Source organism: Rhincodon typus, chromosome 17, assembly GCF_021869965.1.
Source record: "Rhincodon typus isolate 14 chromosome 17, sRhiTyp1.1, whole genome shotgun sequence".
Taxonomy (NCBI): domain Eukaryota; kingdom Metazoa; phylum Chordata; class Chondrichthyes; order Orectolobiformes; family Rhincodontidae; genus Rhincodon; species Rhincodon typus.
In genome coordinates this window covers 36,066,083-36,087,400 of record NC_063348.1, presented here as the reverse complement: position 1 = coordinate 36,087,400, position 21,318 = coordinate 36,066,083, and the positions used below count along the sequence as shown (strand labels likewise).

The window sequence follows — 21,318 nt, the reverse complement described above, 5'->3', positions numbered from 1 at the left end:
CTGTTTTTCTCGTAGTGTCATCACTTATATTGTATTGCCCAGCTGTTCTAAAGTCATTGTCATAGCCACAGTATCTACTGTAGCATGTAATATGAAACATATTGGGAAGTTTACCTCTCTACATTAGGGGTCTGCATCTATGCACACTCCTCATAGTGCTTCCCTGCTACATTGGAAAGGGCTGCAAAAGCTTCTGATTGCTTCCTGTGGTTTATTCCACATCAGCAATGGGGAGAGGTGGGGGGGGGGGGGGGGGGGGGCGTTGAGGGGGGTGATTTATGGTTGACTTTGAGGTTTTCTCTGCTTTTTGTCCTCCCATGTCCCCTCCAAAAGATTCACTCAAGAGCATTCTCACCACAAAATCACAAAGTTCCAGGTTCAAGTCCCATCCAGCAACTTAAGTACAAAAATTATTTGCTAGCAGTACATGCAAAGGGGGTGCTGCCCTGTCACTAAGTCTTTTTTTTCTCACGGGATGTGAGAATTGTGACTATGCCAGCATTTGTTTCCCATCCATTATTCCCTTTGAGCAGCTGCCTTAATCCGCTACACACCTTGAGGAGTAGGTGACATCCATAGTGCTGTCAGGGCTAAAGTTCCAGGATTTTGACTCCACGACAGTGAAGGAATGACAATATAATTCCAAATCAGGATGAATTAACTCGGACGGGAACCTGCAGCTGGACATGTTCCCACATATCTGATGCCTTTATATTTCTAAGAGATCGGCATTGTGGACTTTCAAAGGTGCTGTCGAATTATTCTTTATAAGTTGCTACAGTGCAAGTGGCAGATGCCATACACAGTTACCACCACAAGCTGGTGGTGCAATGAACGGTTAAAGTGGTGAACAGGGTGTCAATCACAATAATTGATTTGTCCTGAATGTTCTGGAGCTACTTCGTTGTTGGCAAAACTTCACTCATCCAAGCAAATGGAGAGTATTCCAACACATTCCTGATTTGTTTCTTGTAGGAACAAGGTTAAAACTGAAACCCACCCCTCCATCTCAGGTGGACATAAAATATACCATGGCATGATTCTGAAGAACAGCAGTGGAATTATCCCCAGAATCCTAACGAATACATGTCACTCAATCAGCATCTCTAAAACATCTTACCTGGCCATGGACACATTGCTGTTTGTGGGGAACCTGTTGTAAATAAATTGACTGCTGCATTTCCAACATTACTTTATTGGTTGTAAAGCCCTTTGGAACATTCAGTGGTCATAAAAAACACTGTATAAGTGTATTTAAGTTGTTCTTTCTTTAAGCTCAAAGATAGAAAGCACTCACAATATCTGACAAATTGTCAAATAGGACGCTCTGAACCAGAATTCCCAGGATTTCTGAGTACACTTCATGTACTCTGGAAATTACACCTATCCAATCAATAATGGACAATGATTTCCATCATGCTATAGAATAGGGAAAGCTCAGAGGCAATGCTATAGGAGGTCTTTAACATGTTTGAGGAGTTCACGACAGTCAATGTAGGGATAATGTTTCTGCTTGTGAAAAGTCCAGATTACAGGAGTGATAAGAATGAAGAACTTGCTATCACAGGAATTAGTTGAGGTGTACAGCACAGGGGTATTTAGGAGGAGCTAGATAAACAGACGAAAGAGAAAAGAATAGAAGAACATGATGATAGGTTTAGAAGATGATTGGTGTGAGGAGGCTGTTGTGAAGCATAAACACAAGCACCAATCGATTGGCTAAATGGCCTGCTTCTGTGCTGCAGACTCTATGCAAACACAAAGAGCCACGCATCTTCCAACCTTAAAACCCAAGTGAATACACATCCATCAAGATCCAAGTCATTGCTGTGATGGGTGGAATCTCCAGATAGATATTGATAAAGATCAACAGCACATAGGAAGAACACAAAACTACTGCTAACTAAATCTAGACCTGATTGCTCATGGATTAAACAGTCCATTGGTCAGTCCGAAGACAAGATTCAAAATAATGGTAACTGGGTTCAGGGACTTCAGATTATTATGAGAGAACGGAGAAGCTAGGATTGTTCTCCTTAGGGTGGAGAATGCTAAAGTAAGATTCAATAAAAGGTTTTCAAAATTATGAATGACCCTGATATATTTATTACCCAATCTGCTCTGGGTAATTACCAATAAATTCAACAGGGAATTCGGGAGAAAATTCTTCACCCAGAGAGTGGTGACAGAATGTGGACTTTACTACAACAGAAAGTGGGTGAACAGACAGATATATTGGGCATGTTGGGTAATAACACAAAAGAGAAAGGAATACAAGGATCCGCTAACTGGATGAAAAGATGTGAGATGAAGGAAGCTGGTTGGGTTGGTTGTGGCCAAGGGTTTGTATTTGTGCTGTATATTCTACCTATTTTTATGTAAAATAAAAACAATACTTAATCTGTAGTTACATGATGTTGGAGGTGAGCACTGTATATTTCTTAAAAGGATAACTTAATCAGGATCATTTAATATACAATCCAAAGATTCTCCTACTTCCACAACAGGCACTGTATCCATGCAATCTTGATGCTGATACAGTACTGCAAAGTTTTATCCAATAATCTTTTCAGGATTTCTCATACAACTGTGAAAATCCACTAAGATTCAAACTTTACAACATACGCTAAAAAAATAAATTACAATAATTTTGTTTTTTTTTGCTTCCGCTGTACAATTTTTTAACCTTTTTGAATTCATCTTATTTCTCTGAACACACTTCTAAATGTCAACATCAGATTTATTCCATTTCAATTTGCTTGCAATACTCAGCTCAGTAAAAGGCATTAAAGGTGATCACATTTATTTCTTATTTGGTTTCTGGTCTGCACACAATTTGTTTTTCACTTGACTGAACACAGATCTTTTCTAGGCTGGAATATCAGAAAACAAAGGCACTTACGTGCTGGAGTGCAGGAAATGTATGAAGATCGTTATTTGGTCATTAGTTAGTAAAGGCATGTGACAAAACAGCTCGCTACACTTACAATCTGTTTTGTGCTGGTTGTATTCCAAACTGTGAAATAAGGTCCTTGTTTGACTGAATTGAAAGTGATCATCTGTCACTGGCATATAGTTGGTGCAACAATGTAATGCACTTTAAGTAACAACTTCTCAAAATACCTTTAAAATGTGTTTGGATTCACCAATCACAAGACAGGTATATTGGAAACTACCAAGTGACAAGACATAGCACATAACAAATCTCAAAGCACAAATTCTCCAATTTAAACATGTAGACCTACGGGTGGTCTGTATTTCCCATTGTATGCTATTAAGGCACTGATTAATCTACGCTTTGGCAGCACTGAATTAAAATTATATCAGGAAAAAACGTTACTAATAACGTATTAGAAACTTCCAGCATAGGAAAGAACTCTCAGCCTCAATAACATCTTATTTGGATTTCACTGATTTCTTACAATGAACTGTGATCACAACAGTGTTTTTCATTTACAAGTTTAATTGTGTGAAGACAAAATGCTTTAAAACCATGGCATTTTCTCAAGTCCCTAAAAATGAACAATTAGTGACTGTGCCACTGCCAAATATTTCGAATTACAGAAGTTCCAACTTAAATCCAAAAGCCGACACATTAAACTGGTTTGTTTACATGATCATTACCTTACCTGCTGAGTTAACGTGGAAAATGCACATCTGGTTACACATGCAAGTACCAAAGTTGAAACACAAGAAAAACTGAGACAGCCCACAAGAGTATTTCGCATCTCGAAAGGAATCAAGTGCTCAGGACAGAGAAACCTCTTTAGTCCCCTTGTATGCCTGAATGTAATGCTGCTCAATTCTTGCTGGCAGTTTCTTTTAGCCCACAGAAATAAACACCACCGAACCAATCATCAACTCAAGAACACAAATCACACTGGTTCACTTGCAAGCCTCTTGAAGGGAGCAACTTTACAAACATAAATTGGGACCATATTTTTGAGCACTGAACTAACTCCCTGTGGTTTTTCTAAACATTCACTTCTCCCAGGCGCAAAAAATACACTTTCTTTTTCCAAAGTAAATTTCCAAAGACTATTACAAAATAGAATTATAGAAATGTACTAACACACTGTGCTGTTTTTTCTACTTCACAGTATTCTCATCAAAAATTGTCATATGGTCACTGTTTTATTTTGGTATTAGAAAGCCCCCATTTCATCCTGATCCAGGATCTAAGAGAATACTCCACCTATCTGTATACAAATATAAATCCCCTGCAAACTATCACCAGGACTGAGCTAAGACTTATTTGTGGGTCGGAAAGGGCCAGGTGGACAAATTCTTGGTTTTTCCTGTGAAAAGTGAACTTTTTTATCTTTACATATCAGAACTCTGATTTTAACGTTTACATGTATATTCGCAAAGCAAAGAGCTTGAATCTTCAGAAACTTCGTAGTGCCTGAACAGTTTTGCATTTACACATGTTTGGGAAGCTACCTCTAACAAGGCTCTGAAAATAACATCGTTTTTGCTGCAAATAAAAAGTTTTTAAAAATTGTGCATTCTCTGAAGATATTACTGAAGAATATTGTCACATCAAGTGGTTGAAACTGATTGAATCAACCAATCAATAATGGATATACTTCTGTTGCGGGTCTGCCCTCTCAGTTCTAAAAACGTAGCATCTACTGTCATTTTGAAGATTGTTTGGCGACTTTTACTATAGGTGTTGATTGAATTTTCCATTTAGTTAGTATTGCATGTTATGTATTCCAATTTAAATAACATCTAAAAAATAAGGAGTGTGTGTTTTTGTTTTTACTAAAAAAAGGAACCTGAAAGCAAATAGATCTGGTGACTGTTAAATGACTGACATTCTCTCACCAACATTGCAAAACCTGTTGACTTGAAGCCACGAACTTCATCCTGATGCTATCTCCTGCATATTCACATCTTGATAAATATATACCTGTGAATATACCATCTTTGGAAAAAAACCTCTTTAAATAAATTATCTTTACATAGGCAGACAGTCATCCCACAGTTAAATGCATTGTGTCTACAATCATTATGTTCTCTTTTTTTGTATCTTCTGTTGCCACAGAAAAACCTGTACTGACTAGGCGACACTCCCACAATTACTAAAAGAAATTTTTTCAGACATGACAGTCCAATTTTCATAATGTAGTATCCAACAAACAGGCATTTTTCTTTAAAAAAACATTTTGAAGCACATGGAATTCAATATAAAAAGCTATCACAAGGTACCATAATTCACAGCTGTTGATGTACATATACACACACGCTCACACTCACACACATTAAAAAGGCTACCCACATCAAAACTCAGATGTGTTCTTGGTGTATCAATTGATTTGAGGCACTGCCACATGTAATGAGGTTTTAAGTCTATTGAGCTGCAGCTGTGTGTTTCTTTTCTCTCCAGAAGGGAATGAATCTTCCGAGGACTACTCCTTCATAAGCCGATAGGTGTGATGCTGTGCTCCATGTTCGCTGGTTGAGACCTCAAAAACACACGCCATGCACAGAAGCGTCTCCTGTGTATCCCTGTTTGTTACCACCTATGGCAAACAAACAATAAAACCATAGCACCTTTTTTGCATTATAAAAAACAAAACAGCAATCTGCATATGGACATTAATACAGTAAAGTACCCCAAGATGATTTTCAGGCAAATTTTAACCCTAGTCATACAAGGAAATGTTAGGACAGGTTTCCAAAACCATTTAAGATTTCCATTCTTGCTTTCAAATCTATCCATGGGCCTGTACACTACACTATACCAGTAGCCTCTATTAGTCATACAGCACTCAAGATATCCAAGCTGTTCTAATTCTGGTTTTAGCTTAATCTCAATTCTCATTGTACCACCATTTGCAGCCTTGGCTTCAGCTGTTTATTTTATTTATTCATAGGATAGGGGAATTGCTTGCTGAGCCTGTGGTTATCACCCATCTCTAGTCTTTTGAAAATCTCTTGAAAGTCTCTTGAAAATTCCAATTGCCCCGGTGCCAACAGACATTTTGAGAGTGTTCCAGCTTTCCACTACTTGTTATGTGAAAAAGTGCTCTGTATTGCCACTCTGGATCGGCCCAGCTCCAATTTTAAGATTGAATATCATTGCTCCACCTCATTTCGAATTCAACCACTAAAGGAAATGGTTTCTCTCTCTCTTCAGGAGGGCTGTGCTGATGAGGAGCCAGCATTGCTGCAAGACCTGCCTCTGTGAGAGTGTGATTCCCCTCAGTGCTGCCTCATCACGGTACACCCTCAGTTCTGGGCTGAAGCCTCCACCTAAATTTTGCACCCAAGTTTCTGCAAGAGGGTTTGTTTTGCGAGGTGGATTCTAGCCACGAAATGAATTAATGTCAATTTAAGTATTCACTCAAGCCGGGGGCTACAAGAGTTTCCTCAAGGGTACAATATCAATAAAGGTAACTTCGCTAATCAGGAGTTCTGGAGTTTTAAATTAGCTCAAAAAAGACAACTCACCAACAAAATAGTGAAGTTTTCCAAAACACTGTTCATCATGTACTTTTCCGGTAAGTGTTTAAGCTTGTGAATAAAGTTGATCATATATTCACACATGGGAGAACGGTTTATTCTGTATACAAAACGCCCATTCTCAAACCTTGCATACTCAGTCTAGGAGAAAAGATGAAAGAAATTATTAACACAAGAACTTTTGATAAGGTTGAGTCTCCTTTCAGACATGCTCAAATCTAATTCATGAGAAATTTCAAGGATCAGTTTTGCAATGTTACACATATAGCTAATGCCTGCATTAAGACTGCCCGAACCACTGCGGACAACTAGAGAAAAGAAATTCACAAGATAATTGAAGGGAAGGAAGGTCATTTAGATCATCTTAACCTATCCATGCAGAGCTCTAGATCTGCACCTTGCTTGCATTGATTATTAATTTATTTCAGGGACAAGTCCATGTGTAATTTGCTCTGTGAAGCTTTCTGGTCGAAATTTACCACCTTCTGGCTTGGACCCACGTCCTTTCCAGTTAGTTTGAAATAGTAGTTTAGATTTATTACATTGGTATCTATAAGGTCAGCTCTCATAACTTGTTCTCACACTGAAAATCTCAATTTCTATCAGTCAACAGGAACACTTAATTTCTTTTTACGTTTGGACCCCGGTTTTAGTTATCCCTTGAGAAGGTGGTACTATGTTAGGGCCATGGTGGGTCGCAACGTTATACTATCTACGCGATACAAACGTTAGCTCTGTGTGTGTGTGTGTGTGTGTGTGTGTGTGTGTGTGTAATGGAAGAGCTCCATCTTCTCTCCTACTTAACCTGGCCCTAATTTTAAGATAATATCCCCTTTGTCTTACTGATTTACCCACCAGCAGGACAGGATTCTTGTTCAACACAGAATTAAAAATATCTTGCACATCTTCTATTTCCCCTTTCTGTATCTCCCTGTGGTAGTGACGTTCATGTTCTCAAGGTTTTCTGATTAAAGTCCTTTCTCCTGAATTCACTCTATTGGGTTCATCAGTGACTACCTGATGCTCACAATTCTTAATTCCACTTCTGACTAAACACAGAAACACTTCCGCTACACCTTCTCTCACAAATATTTTAATATAAATGAATCTTTGCCGAACATTTTGATTCCTGGCCTAACAATTTCTTTGAAAATTCTATATAAAGTTTCAATCAAATTAGCCTTTAACTTTCAACATTCCATGGAATGACAAACCTAGCTTAATTAACCCCTGTTCAAAATATAAAACCGGAGAAGCCTGGTATTGGTCTAGTGACTCTATACCACACTCCATCAGGGCTAGGTCTGTGGAAAATATCAAGTACAACAGAAAATTTGCAAGCCATGTGTGAAATGAATCTTGCTTTGCACTAGCAATAATTTTAAATGGTAAATTCAATCTTAGTCTCGTTAAACATTTGATTTTGGGTCCTAGCTTGGATTTAAGTTTCTCAGGCATGGTCAGGTCATGAGAGGTAGGCAAGGGTCCAACCATGTAGAATGTAATCCACTCATGAAGCCCTTGAACATGGTGTTAGCATTTGTACTTTTAATGTTTTCGGAATATATTTAACAAAGGTGAGGATGTGGATCAGAGGAATGTATTTTAATTCCGCCCCGCGTCCACCCACCAAAAAAATAACGCTGGCCATGTTCTCACCTGACACAGACAGCACCCTTCCAGTGGCAGCAGCTAAGCAGCTATTACGGACAAGTGGACGTGGCAACTCCAAAGTACATGGGAACAGGAGCCCACGTTCCTAAACTTCTGCGTTGAGTGAAGCTGCCAAATCATGCTGGGACTTCTCCTCACATGACAGAGAGAGCCCTCCCATCATCAGTGAAATGCCAGAGGCAACAACATGGACTTTGATTGGTCACTAAGTGGTTCAAGTAGCCCCTGAGCACATCAGTCATTGGCCACCATTTCCGTCACTAGTAAGTTGGATTGGTGTTGGGTAGATGATCGTCTGTCACTTACTTCTGCTTCTCAAGGTAATTAGGAAAGGTCTATAAATGCAGGGCAATTCCCATAATAGCAGTCCAGAAACAAAGACAAACAAATTCATTTAAGTACACTGAGTTAGGAACACAGGAATATTCATTTCAACTAGTCTGTTCCATCAATTGGTCAATTTAAAAACAAAGCCTCTAGCAGTCTATTATAAATAATATGGAGTCTTCAAGTTGAAACAGCAGCTAAATAGACAGGAAGGATTCTTGAATTTGTAAACAGCAGAATAAAAGTTTATCGCATCCAAGTGGTTTTGTCTTGAACAAACTCACCTCTACTTTTTCAACTACTTGTTTTCCAAATGAGCAAACCTTGGTTGAGCAAGTGATTGTCATGTTTTCTGAGCTCTCATACTGACTAGTGACTCCATAAAATGCTCCTGCATCATCTTGAATATTGCAATTCAAGTCAGCCTATTGGACAAACAGAGATTTAAATCACAACACAAAGTTTCAGGAGAGGAAGCAAATATCATGCTTCTGAAAAGACAGGCAATTCTACTATTCCTTTCACAATGACAGAACATTACAAAGTGCTTAAGAGCCAAAGAAGTGCTTTATAAGTGCAGTAATCATGGTAATGTAGGAATTGTATCAGTCAATTTGTACAAAGCAAGGTCTCCATAACAACAAAAAGACAATTTATTTTAGCATTGCTTGCTGCTGGATAAATACTAGTCAGGCAACTGATCAGCACTGCACTTTGTCAATGTGGTACCACAGTATCTTTAATGTCCACCTGAGTGGGCAGGTAGTTTATGTCTCTTCCAAAAGACAGCACTTTTGGCAGTGCGGTGCTCCCTCAATATGGTCAGGAGTTTCACATGATTTTGTGCTCAAATCTCTTGGATGGATTTCCAATCCATGTCATTGTAGCTCAGAGGTAGGAGTACTACCCACTGAGCCACAGCTAAGACTTCAACAATCTTGGGGCGGCACAGTGGCGCAGTGGTTAGCACAGCTGCCTCACAGCGTCAGGGACCTGGGTTCAATTCCAGCCTCGGGCAACTGTCTGTGTGGAGTTTGCACATTCTTCTCGCGTCTGCGTGGGTTTCCTCTGGGTGCTCCGGTTTCCTCCCACAGTCCAAAGATGTGCAGGCTAGGTGGGATGGCCTTGGGAAAAGCAGGGTTACAAGGACAGGGTAGGGGGCTGGGCCTGGATAGGGTACTCTTTCGAGGGCCAGTGTGGACCAAACAGGCTGCTTCCACACCGTAGGGATGTAATGATTCTGTAATACAAACAAAACAGCTCAGAATTGGGATGTTGGCAAAGTGCTCAACAGTCAATGAACTGTTTCTGAAGTTCAGTCACGGTTACTTTGGCTTTCACATTAGCCTCAGTACATGACAAGATCCAACAAACAGCAATTCAGATGGATCACTGGTTCACCCAATTTGGCAATCCAGGTTGAAGAACATCAGGGGAGAATTGCTTTTTTCCCCCCAAATAGTTCGGTGGGACCTTTTTACATTCAACTATCAGAGAGGGATCTTGGTTGACCTCTGATTCCCTCACTATTACATTCAAAAGCCTAGATCACAAGCTCAAATCTCTAACATGATTTAGTGAAAGTGTTTAATAACTGCAGATTTGCCGCTTTTGAAGCTAATCTGCACCTGTAACAATTCGTGATGCTTCTATGTTTGACAGCTTGTACAAGATAAACACAGGATGTACAATATCTTTGGAAGACTTTGGTTTGAGGCACTGCTTTAGTATTTATTTGCTGATATTAACATATTCTTGTAAACGCCCAGGGTACAAAGTAACAATTTTATATGTTTGTTCTCATGTCACTTGGCTACTCTGCTCAACTGAAATTGTAACCCAAGGGAGAGAGGGGGAGGGGAGAGACGGGGAGGGGAGAGAGGGGGAGGGGAGGGAGGGGGGGGGGGGAGGGGGGGGGGGAGGGAGGAAGAGCGAGGGGGAGAGGGGGCGAGGAAGAGCGAGGCGGGGAGGGAGAGGGGAGGGGAAGAGAGAGAGCGCAAGAGAGCGAGCGTGAGATTAGATTGCCAGTGTCTTAAATTTTGACCATAATTGCTGGCCAGCGTCTTAAACTTTGACCATAGTTGCTGCCAACTCTGGTACAATTAATTGCTGCCAGCTCTGGTACAATTACTTTTGGAAGGCTGTCACATACCATACACCCTTACTGCCCACAACAATGAACAATGATGCTGTTTAACCTGCTTCAGTTTTCACAACAAATCTATTGGATATTTTACAGACAAATTATTAGTACTGAACATTCTAAAGAAATACATAGTTGACACTAGTTACAGGATAATACATGGCATGAGGAAGGGAGCAGCATAAACAAAAAGTCTTCTCTGTTGGAAATCCTGGATGAGAATAACACTAGTACTTTGCCAAACTGAATAATGAAATTCAAACACCAAGCCCTTTTTGGAAACTAAGCCAGTCCAAACAAAGTTATTATGCAGAGTATTGGATTTAATTTTTTTTCACCCCACAAATATAAGTTCCTATTTTTCCAATTCTTCCTCTAGCTTTCCAGGAATCAAGATGTTTGTTTTTGATGGTCAATACCATTCCACCAAAGACAACAGTCTTCCGGATATTAATTCTTCAGTGGGTAGTACTTATTCCTTTCAGTAAGAATGTCATGAGTTCAAGTCCCCCATCAGATATTTAAACCTAAGGTCTGTGCTCGTCCAAATCTCCATTTCCTTCATCCCCACCAATGGCAGCTGTGACTTTCAGCTGCCCAGATGCCAAGTTCTGGAAATGCCCACACAAATGCCTCTACCCATCTCCTCCTATGACTACAGAGCAGGTCACAGGTTAGGAATTCTGTAGCATGAAGCTCACCTCCTGTTTTCCCAATACCTGTTCACCATCTACAAGGGCAAGTCGAGATTGTGATGGATTATTTCCCACTTGTCTGGATGAGTGCAGCTACAACACTACTAATGATGACTGACGCCATTCAGGTCAAAGGAATCCTCCTTATTGGCACCCCATCCATCAACTACAACATTCACTCCCTCTGCCACCAAGTGTACAGTGACAACAGTGTGTACCACCTACAAGGTACAAGCCAGCAACTCACCAATGCTCCTTCAACAGCAGCTTCCACACCTATTAGCTCTATCACCTGGATGAACAAGAATAGCAAGGATAGATGCACCATCACCCACAGGTTTCTCTCCCACCTACACATCACGCTGACTTGGAACCATCTCCCCACTTCTTCAGTGTCACTGGGTCAAAACCCTGAAACTCCCTTCTAACACACCAAGGACTGCAGGAGTTTAAAAACACAGCTCATCACCACCACATTCAGGGATGAGTGATAAATCTGTGGCTAAGCTAGAGATACACACGTCTGACATACCAATAGAAAAAGATGTTCCATGAAACCTCTTTCGTTCACTAAGCATAAACCAACTTGCCCTAGTATTTCCTTGACTGGCTCAGTATTAAATTCTAACAGTACATAACAAGACAGTGTAAGATGCTTCATAGGAGTGAATATAAGATCACAAGGTGTTGAAAAAGAGATTGCACAAACTTGGAATTAAGGAGGAAGTTTCCCACTGGTGGGACAAAGAGAAGGGAATGTTAGTTAAATTCAGTGCCAGGCCATTCCAGAGAGAACTTAGGAAACATTTCTTCATGCAAGAAATGTGAAAACTCTCTCAAAAACTATTAGGTGATAACTCAAAATCTGATAGAACATTTTGGTTGACAAAGGCACCTGGAGCCAAGGTAGTTGGAATATAATCAAAACAGGAATTGCTGGCGAAACACAGCAGGTCTGGCAGCTTTCGTAGGGAGAAAGCAGAGTTAACGTTTTGAGTCTAGTGACTCCTCATCAGAAATGATAGCAACCTTGTCTTCAGTATAAATACCCCTTTTTCCTAGTTGCTGTTGGTCTACAGGTTTATTCTGAATCAACTACAACAATGGAATGATTAATCCCCTGCAAAAGAACACGTTTTTATTTGTTGTGGACATCTTTGTAAAGAGCATTTCATTTAAATTTTGCATCCAAGTGGTTCATTTGTTCAATGCAACTCACATGGTCTCCAGCTTGATGGCATGACTAGATCATTGGTTAACAGCAACTTCCCGTGTCAGTAAATATCAAATATATTAACCTGAAAAATTATGAGCTGAACAGCAGGCCTTGTAAAGGAATTCTCCAATGTCAGCAAAATTATAGCTTTTTGATCGTGCAAGAAGTTTTACCAGAACTATAATTTTCCACTCATATATTCAACAAACAGATGCTGGCTTTATAATGCTGTAGAAAAAAAAAGTTTCCAAGTTTGAAGGACAAGAATGATTTGTGTATAAATATAATTGAAATTCACTCCGGTTAACAGGACTGGTGAGTTAAACCTTAGAGCAATGAACTAAATTTAATAATAAAACCAATTATTGTAAATGTTCAACAATTCAACCTGTGCCTCACACCTTGTGACTGCTGAACAATCCATCTTCACCCATGCAGTCTCGAAAGAAACTTTAACTTATCCAAATCTCCACATCCTGTTTGCCCATCATCCCTTTGTATACCAGAATTAACACAATCCTTCAACGCATTGATTTCAAAATCGTCATTTAAAAATTCCCCTTCCACCCTGAATAGAATGCCCAGCACAGAAGCAGTCACCAGCCCAACAAGTATACGCTCCACGTGAGTTTCCTCCCATTCTACTTCCTTTAATTACATTAAGATATCCATCTATTTCCTTCTCTCAAGTGCATTTAGTTTCCCTTAAAAGCATCAATGCTACAATAGATTGCACTAAATTGCATTTTTGTCAGGTCTTAATTATTGTGAAAAATACATAAGTACTCATGGTATAAATTAAGATTTGATAGATGAAGAAACAGCAATTCTTGATTCTATGAGTTATTTTATCCAAACATAATACGCAACTGAACCTTAGTATGCTGTGTACAAAATATAACCTACCAAACAATGCCCTTATCTCATATTTCCGATATTATGGTCTTCCATTTAACTTCTACATAACTAGTACACCTTCACCAAAATGCATTTCTCTTATTAAGGACAATAGCCAATAAAACATGACATAGTATTTCTACCTCCAAGAGCATGAACAAACATACCATATTCAAACACTTAGATCTCTATGAAGCTGCTAACTTACATCTTTCACCTCTTGGGAAGCTGGCCTGTCCTGTTCCCTGTTCAATCTGTTGTTGAAATCTTTAGTTGGTGGGAATCTATCTTCGCAAAGCCAACAATCCTACTCTATCGCTCTCAGCAACTTCTACTGTGTGTGGAGGAAGATGACTTAATAGTCGCTTTCATGAGTAGAGGAATCTTGAATTTGAAAAGGAAATATTTCGTAGGCTGTGGGGAGAGAGGAGGAGGTGGTGCATCTAATTGGATAGCCCTTTCAAAGACTTGGCAAAGCCACAATGGACCAAATTCCCTCCTTCGGTGCTAAGATATAAATTTATGGTTGTCTACTTGACACTGTTTTATTTTTTAAATCCAAAATCATGCTTAAAAAGCATTCTGAGCTACAAACCTTGCAAACACCAAACAGAAAGACAGTCAGTCAACAAGTCAGTTAGTACAGTCATGAGGTTTTCTCTTGGTCATTGGGCTCAAATTCCCAGTCTAGTGTGTCATCTGAACTAGCCTTTGTTGACCAGATGCCATTTTGTGAGCTCTTAAACAGGCCACGAGATGGAGCTCTTTGCAGCCAGGAAGGAACAAATCTCAGGAGTTCTTAACAAGGCTTAGAAAAATCGTAACTTCCTGGAAGGCCTAAAGTAAAACATTCTTGTTGCAGTCACAGTCAGGGCCTGCCAAACAGGATTGCTGTGGGCATACAAAAACTGCAGGAGATTTTGTTTCCCTCTATGTTCTTTCAAAGAATTTTATAGAGATGGCAAAATCAGAAAGCACAGGAGGCTATTCAGCTCATCTGCCTGTGCAAGCTCTTTGAAGGAGCAATTCAATTAGTCCTGAACTTTTCCCCATAGCCCTGGTAAAGTTTTCCCTGAATATTTAAATTCTTTTCTGAGGGTTACACTGAATCTGTTCCCACTGCCATTTCAGATACCACATTTAGATTACAACAATGTGCCACATGGAACAAAATTTCATCTCACCACTTTCTTCTGCTAATGATGTAACCTTTATGCCCTGGTTAACTGACTCTTCTACTGTTGTAAAACATTTCTCCATGCCTATTCCAACAAACAGATTCACAACATTGAACACCTCTAATAAATGTCTTAACCTTTGATGCTCTAAGGAGACCCTCAGTCAAGAACCACTTCGAGTTGGACAGCAAGGGATCCATTTGATTTCCAATTGGCCACAGGAAGGCAAAGCGCTGCATGGATGGGCAGTTTGACGATCCATGGCAACAGCGACCAGTTTGAATGATGGAAGTGGCAGGCCATGAGATGATGTATCTGTGGCTGAAACTGTACTGACACACTAAAGGTAAAGTTGCCATAGTCCTACTCGACCATATGGCTGGGTCTCTCATTAGAGAGAGATGACTGGTAGTGTTATGAAGTTGTGTAGAGTAATCGTGAATTGGAAGGCAGGAACCCAGAATTTGTTTGCAAAAAAAAAGGAAGAAGAGTGCATGGCTCCTTTAAGAGGTAAATTGTTTTTCTAAGCATAGAGATTTTTACAGGAGAAAAAAATGTGTCTGTATGTTACGGAAGATGTACAGTCAGTTCTGAAATTGAAACATGTATCAATTGGCTGTGTGATTGGAAACTTTAGGCTTGTTTTGATGTTTTGGCAACAAGCTGGAATTAGCCAATTAATTTAAACCAAGCACTTAACGATTGAAAGCCAATTGAATTTAAGTCTGATGGCTTTGATGACCTCGGATCAATGTGACTGTAAGAAAATTGATATGTCATCCAAGGTATACAAGGAGAGGGGTTTTGAAAATCGGTGTGAAAACAAACTTCCATTTGAGAAATAAGCATCTAACTCTCACAAGAAATTGCTAAGCTCTCTAAGAAAGCATCATCTATACATAAAAGGTACCATGACACTTCTAGCTAAGAGTCCTTACAGAAGACTTCACAGAGAAAACATTCCTGACAGCTGGATCAGCAGAAGAAAGGTATGTGGACATTGAGAGACTAAATTTTAATTTATTTTCTTATTACTTGTGTTTATTGGAATAGCATACCAGTAGAATTTAGTTCAGTTAGGGAATAGTTAGTAGTAAAGGGGGAATTGTTCAGTTTATTAGTAGTTCTGTTAATTTGTTCACTGTTAGGGTTAAATAAATAAATTGTTACCTATTACTTATAAAGTGAATCAGGGATTTTCTTTCATTTAACCTCCCCTTCTCCGTAACAGTGATGGTTAACCTAAGGGTCACCACTCCTCAGATGAGGGGACAGATGGAGAACAAGAGTCCTTTGTGGTAACTTCAGCTGGTATGGGAATTGAACTCAAGCTTTTTCCATCGGTATGCATCACAAACCAGCTATCCAGCCAACTGAGCTATCTGATCACCTAAAAGTACATGTGGAGCGCTTCACAAATCTGCACAAAGGTAATTAATTCTAAGGTCCAGCAGCAGGAAAATAACTTAGTTAACGTTTTACCAGCGCCAGATGACTGGCAATATCAGATAATTAAGGATATTTATATGAAGAAATATTTTGCTGTTGTCATGTCAGTGTGCGGGTACATATTTTTAAAACTTGCTGGAAGAAACTTTATATATCAGGGTCAGGGTAAAACACTAAATCCAACGGAGACAAACTCTTGTAGTTAATAAAACTTTACTTGACCAGCCCACTGCTACGCTTAACGGAAAACGTTTCACCTATAAGATTAGAATTCCAGAAGGAACCAACATTAATGGAAAGATACTCCAACATTTAAAACACTGTGGCTGAGCATTGAGGAGTAAACTAGGAATGGAAGAACAAATTTGCATTTATATTGTGCCTTTCACATCCTAAACACACCCCAAAGTATGTACTTCAAAACCACAACGTTATTTTCCTGATTGCAGTGGAATCTTTTACAATGAAGTCACAATGCTGAAACAGACGTGACACAGATGGCCTGCACCTGTACTTGTGCGCACACAATCCCACTCTCACTCTTCTTCACCTCGCAGTATCAGCACATTTATGCCCACTTGAAGGACAGATAGGGGCTTGGTTCAATGTCTCACCTAAAAGATAGTATTCCCCTCAGCACTTCTCACACTTACCCAGAATTTCACAAGGAAAAAAGCATTATGGGGTCCTTTCCCATATAGTTCTTTAAGGCCACCTTTCTTCTCTGGGAACTTATCGTAAATTTGGCGAATATCCACAGATTCAAGCAAAGGGTCGCTGTAGGAATGGTTGGTCTGTCCAATATGTACAAAGAGGTGTTTGTTGTACTGTTATGAAATAAAACATTACAAAGTTATCACTTTTACATGAGTCATTCCAACACCGTAGGCTTGTAAACTAGAAGGTCATAGAATGGCTACGTATTTCAAAGACTTGGGCAAATAATCCAAAGAATGAGCCTGTTGTGTCAGTCTGAATCTAACTCAGCATAAATAAAATCTAGGAAATTGGTGAAAGTGACCATAAGCTGTGGAAATGCGAGATAAACCCTACTGGCTCAACAATGTCCATTTATGGAAGGGAAGGCACCATCCTTATTCAGTCTGGCCCTGACATATGACTGCAGAGCAATATTAATGCAGTTGACTCTTAACTGTCCTTGGAAATGGCCTACCAAGACAACAAAGGAAACCGAAGATGAGAAATAAATGGAAGTCTTGCCACTGATTCCACAACCATTACCAAATTAAGTAATCTACATGCATCCTTTTGTAATATTGCATCCTACTGTTGATCAGCATTTTGGACTTAGTACTTTAAAAATAAACTTCAAGATTAAATTAGGTTTGAGAATAATGGTGGAGATCAGTCAGCAATGTAATAACCCTGACATTTAACACAGCAATGCCAGGTTCTCCTTCCTGCTCTTTCAACAGCGATTTCAAGCTACTGAGAGCTATTGGGAGGTATGGATGGCATGATTTGGTGGAAGCTCATTTAAGCTCTTATGAAGGACATCACTACCTTTAAAACTAGCATGTTTGTGTAGAAAAACTGAGGGAATCTTTCCTTGCATTTTTTTTTAAAAAAAAGTTACACAAGTCAAAAATTCACGATGCTTCAGGTTGCTATATTCAAGACAGACATGTTGCAGTGTTGGATGTGCAAGTTGCAAAATCATAACCTACAGATTAAAGGAAAGGTGATAGACTCAAATGGTCTGTGAGTGACTTACTGAGTCTGGGTCCCTCTGCTGTTCGAGAAAGGCCGAGAATTCCACAAGTCTAAGTTTGGATGTTCCGATAGATCGGCCTTGCCATGCTGGGACTGAGGGAGTTGGGGCAGCTGTGGATTCGTAACCTGCATATGCAAGAAACAACAAAAACCTGTCCTTAGATCCATATAATCACAAAATAAGACTATAGAATCATACAGCAAATAAGGCTATTTGTTATGCTCTGTCAGCACTGGCTCTTTGAAAGAATTATCTTTTAGTCGTTCCACATGGTCACTTGGCTGCATCAAACTCCATCAAGCAATTCAAGAACACAGTAGCCAACTACTACGCTTTCCAGGAAACCAAAGTTTTGAAGAACACCAAAATTTAGGAGAAAGAACTATTTTAGATAATCAGCTAACCACTGCACCTTTGAAGCAAGAATGATCAGAGGGCATATCACAAATGGTTCGGGTCTTGAGCAGGTCTTTAAAAATCTTGAGGTTTATAGAGAGAGGAGAAGCAGCAAAAGACAGAAGAGCAAAGAGGGTGGGAGAGCAGAACGTGAAGTGAATAGGGATATAGATGCAGAAGCTTTGAAGAAAAAGGGGTTTCTTACCTGAAATGGGTGTTGTAACTGCTGGTTGGCCTGCGTACGGCTGTTGAGCAAAGGGCTTCACACTGGGGGAAAACAAAGTCAACATCACTGTCTGTCAATTATCACAAGAAACTTAACCTCAACAAATAACTCTGCTCTCTAAATTTCAAACAGCTAGCATATAGTGCATAGATTCATTCAAGATCTGTCCCACGACTGAAACTAATGTGGCTCCTAGCTCCCAATAATGGCAATATGGTCAGACATTGCAATCAAAATGACTTTTCTATTCTGACTTGTCGAATTGCTCTGTTTGAATTTCATGCACCAATTTGCACACAGAGCTTGTACCAACAGCAATGTAATTATCATAAAACAATCTGTTGGCTGGGGGTGCGGGAGGTGGGTTCTTTTGGTCAGGACACTAGGAAGCACTCTCTTGCTTTTACTTGAAATAGTGTCATGAGTTTTACTTACAGCTACCAGCAGGGGCAGACTTGGCCCGTTTAACGTTGCTCATCAGAAAAACAGCATTTCCAACAGAGCAGTATTCCCTCAGTACAACAATACCAGTGTCAGCTTGGGTTACATGCTCTAGTTTCTACAGTGGGCATCTAATTCACAACCTTCCAATTCGGTGATGAGAATGCCACCTACTAAACTGACATCTACACAAAGTCCCATGTCAAACCCAGCAATTTTAAAACACATCCAAATTTGCGCATTCAGCATTATTTTAAACATCGATCGTGATCATCTTGAATGCAATATCTAACAGACTACTAAAAGCTGATCAAACGCAATTTTCAAAAGGAAACTGGATGAATATTTGAAAAGGAAACACTTGCAGGACTGTCAGTAAAAGAGCAGAAGAAAACAAAACTAATTGGATTGCGCTTTCAAAGAACCAGCACAGGCACAATGGGCCGACTGGCCTTTTTTTTGAGCTGCTTTATCCTACAATCACAACACAGATATAGGAATGCCCAAATTTCTGGAAACTCGGCAGATAAACAGGAAATCGGTTTTCAAGTTTGGTTTAAAAAAAGATCAAAGTAAATATTGGATATAAAGTAAATAATCTGGGAAGGTTGAGGTTCTGGCGATGACAGTTTAAGATTGTGACACTTTGTTTATAAGTTTCTGAGGTGGGCAGTGTTGGAGAAACCTTGACTGAATAAACCACATGACATCCAACTGGACAGGGGACATGGAGGAGGACAGTGGGACTTAAATGGAAATACTTTAAGTTCACTCACAGCTCAAATAAATCTTGGTCAACTTGCACTGTTTACTTACTCCTGTGAGGATCCTGGTTGTCCTGTTGGTATCACACTGTGCCAGAACTAAAGAAAGCATAAAACATGTTAAAGAAACATACAGCAATCAACAAGAGAACAATATTACAACAGACCTTCTAAAAACATAAAGAAATAAATCACAGAACACAAACAGTGTCAGATGCTGACAGGGAATCACTAAGTTTTCGGATGTAGTTTCTACAAAGCCATAGAAACCTGCAGCACTGGAGGCGGCCATTTGGTCCATTGCACTTGCCCTGGCCCATAGAAAGAGCGGTTGGAACCTTTATACACAACAGGCCAGATACTTTGCCTTTACATAGGCTGGTCACTTTTAAAATGGTTCGGGCATCACTGATGCAACCACTGATGAGAGCGAGAGGAAGAAACTGGAGACTATTCAGCCTTCCCGCACTTAAGGTCTTGCTAGCACACCTTCACCTGGAGCTTATTTAATCCAATGTTTGTATTTGCCTGAATGAATCTATTCAGCTCTTTGAAACTTTTGGTAGGGGAGCAGGGGGAGTTGCTCTGGCCCCTCACCCTCTCTGTTTTCCTTCAATTGTTTTACTTTCTCTCTGTTGGTTTCCTACATCAGTAGCACTTTCATGTGAAGACTGAGGGAGGACCACAAGCATATAGGTGGGGAGTAAGCACAGAGACAAAAGGAGACAAGGAGAAAACATTTCTTTTAGGAACGTAGGGAGACTGAGGCCATCGAGTGTCTTGAATCTGTACTGTAATTTTATTAGACAATGTCTGATCTCCACCTCAACTATCGAGGGGATATTAAATTGGACGGGGGTCAGAAAAAATTTACCAGGATGTTGCCAGGAATGGAGAGTTTGAGTTTTAAAATAGACTGGAAAGGCTGAGACTTTTGTCACTGGAGTGTAGGAGGTTGAGGGGTGACCTTATAGAGGTTTATAAAATCCTAAGGGGAATAGACAAAGTGAATAGCGAGAGTCTTTTACTAGGGTGGGGCAGTTCAAACTAGATGGCATATTCTTAAGGTGAGAGGAGAAAGTTTTAAAAAGAACATGGGCAACTTTTTTTGTTACACAGAGAGTGATTCATGTGTGGAATGAACTGCCAGAGAAAGTGGTGGATACAGGTACAGTTACAATATTTAAAAGACATTCGGATAGAGACATGAATAGGAAATGTTTGGAGGGATTTGGGCCAAATGCAGGCAAGTGAGACGAGTTAAGGTCGGCGTGGACTAGTTGGACCAAAGGGTCTGTTTCCATGCTATGAAGGAACTCTACATTCTGATACCTTTAATGATAAAAAAAACTTTCCACCTTGGTCTCAAATCTATCAACTGATCTCCATGATCTGTAGCTTTTTGGAGTAAATGAGCTCAAGATTTCCACTGAAATTTCTCTGAAAATGATTGTTTCCTGATTTCAATTTTAACATAGCATCCTCTTCTTTTATATTCCTTACTAGACAAAATATTTCCTCTTTACTTACTCAATGAAATCTCTAATTTTAAATGCTTCAATCAGTTTACCCCTCAACTCCACGGGAATACAACTTATATTTAAATAGCACCTTTAACAAACCAAGTTTAGACAACCTATGCTCATTACTTAGCCCTTTAAGCAGCTCCCAATAATAAAGAATAGTACCAGGCAGACCCAACTGGA

General features: G+C 39.7%; 1 protein-coding gene across 6 annotated transcripts in view; it reads right to left on the bottom strand.

Moving 5' to 3' along the window:
• Positions 1-245: 245 nt before the first annotated feature.
• The window catches only part of tead1b (TEA domain family member 1b), a 191,112-nt gene continuing 170,039 nt past the window's right edge, over positions 246-21,318 (bottom strand). For all 6 annotated transcript variants that reach the window (XM_048606803.1, XM_048606807.1, XM_048606802.1 and 3 more), the window contains 7 exons: positions 19,665-19,711; positions 18,387-18,448; positions 17,786-17,910; positions 16,704-16,877; positions 8,757-8,897; positions 6,460-6,612; positions 246-5,528 (listed from right to left, as the gene is read on the bottom strand). In XM_048606803.1, the coding sequence (XP_048462760.1) occupies positions 5,415-5,528; positions 6,460-6,612; positions 8,757-8,897; positions 16,704-16,877; positions 17,786-17,910; positions 18,387-18,448; positions 19,665-19,711 (816 nt within the window). In that variant the 3' untranslated portion in view covers positions 246-5,414. The remainder of the gene's footprint in view (positions 5,529-6,459; positions 6,613-8,756; positions 8,898-16,703; positions 16,878-17,785; positions 17,911-18,386; positions 18,449-19,664; positions 19,712-21,318) is intronic.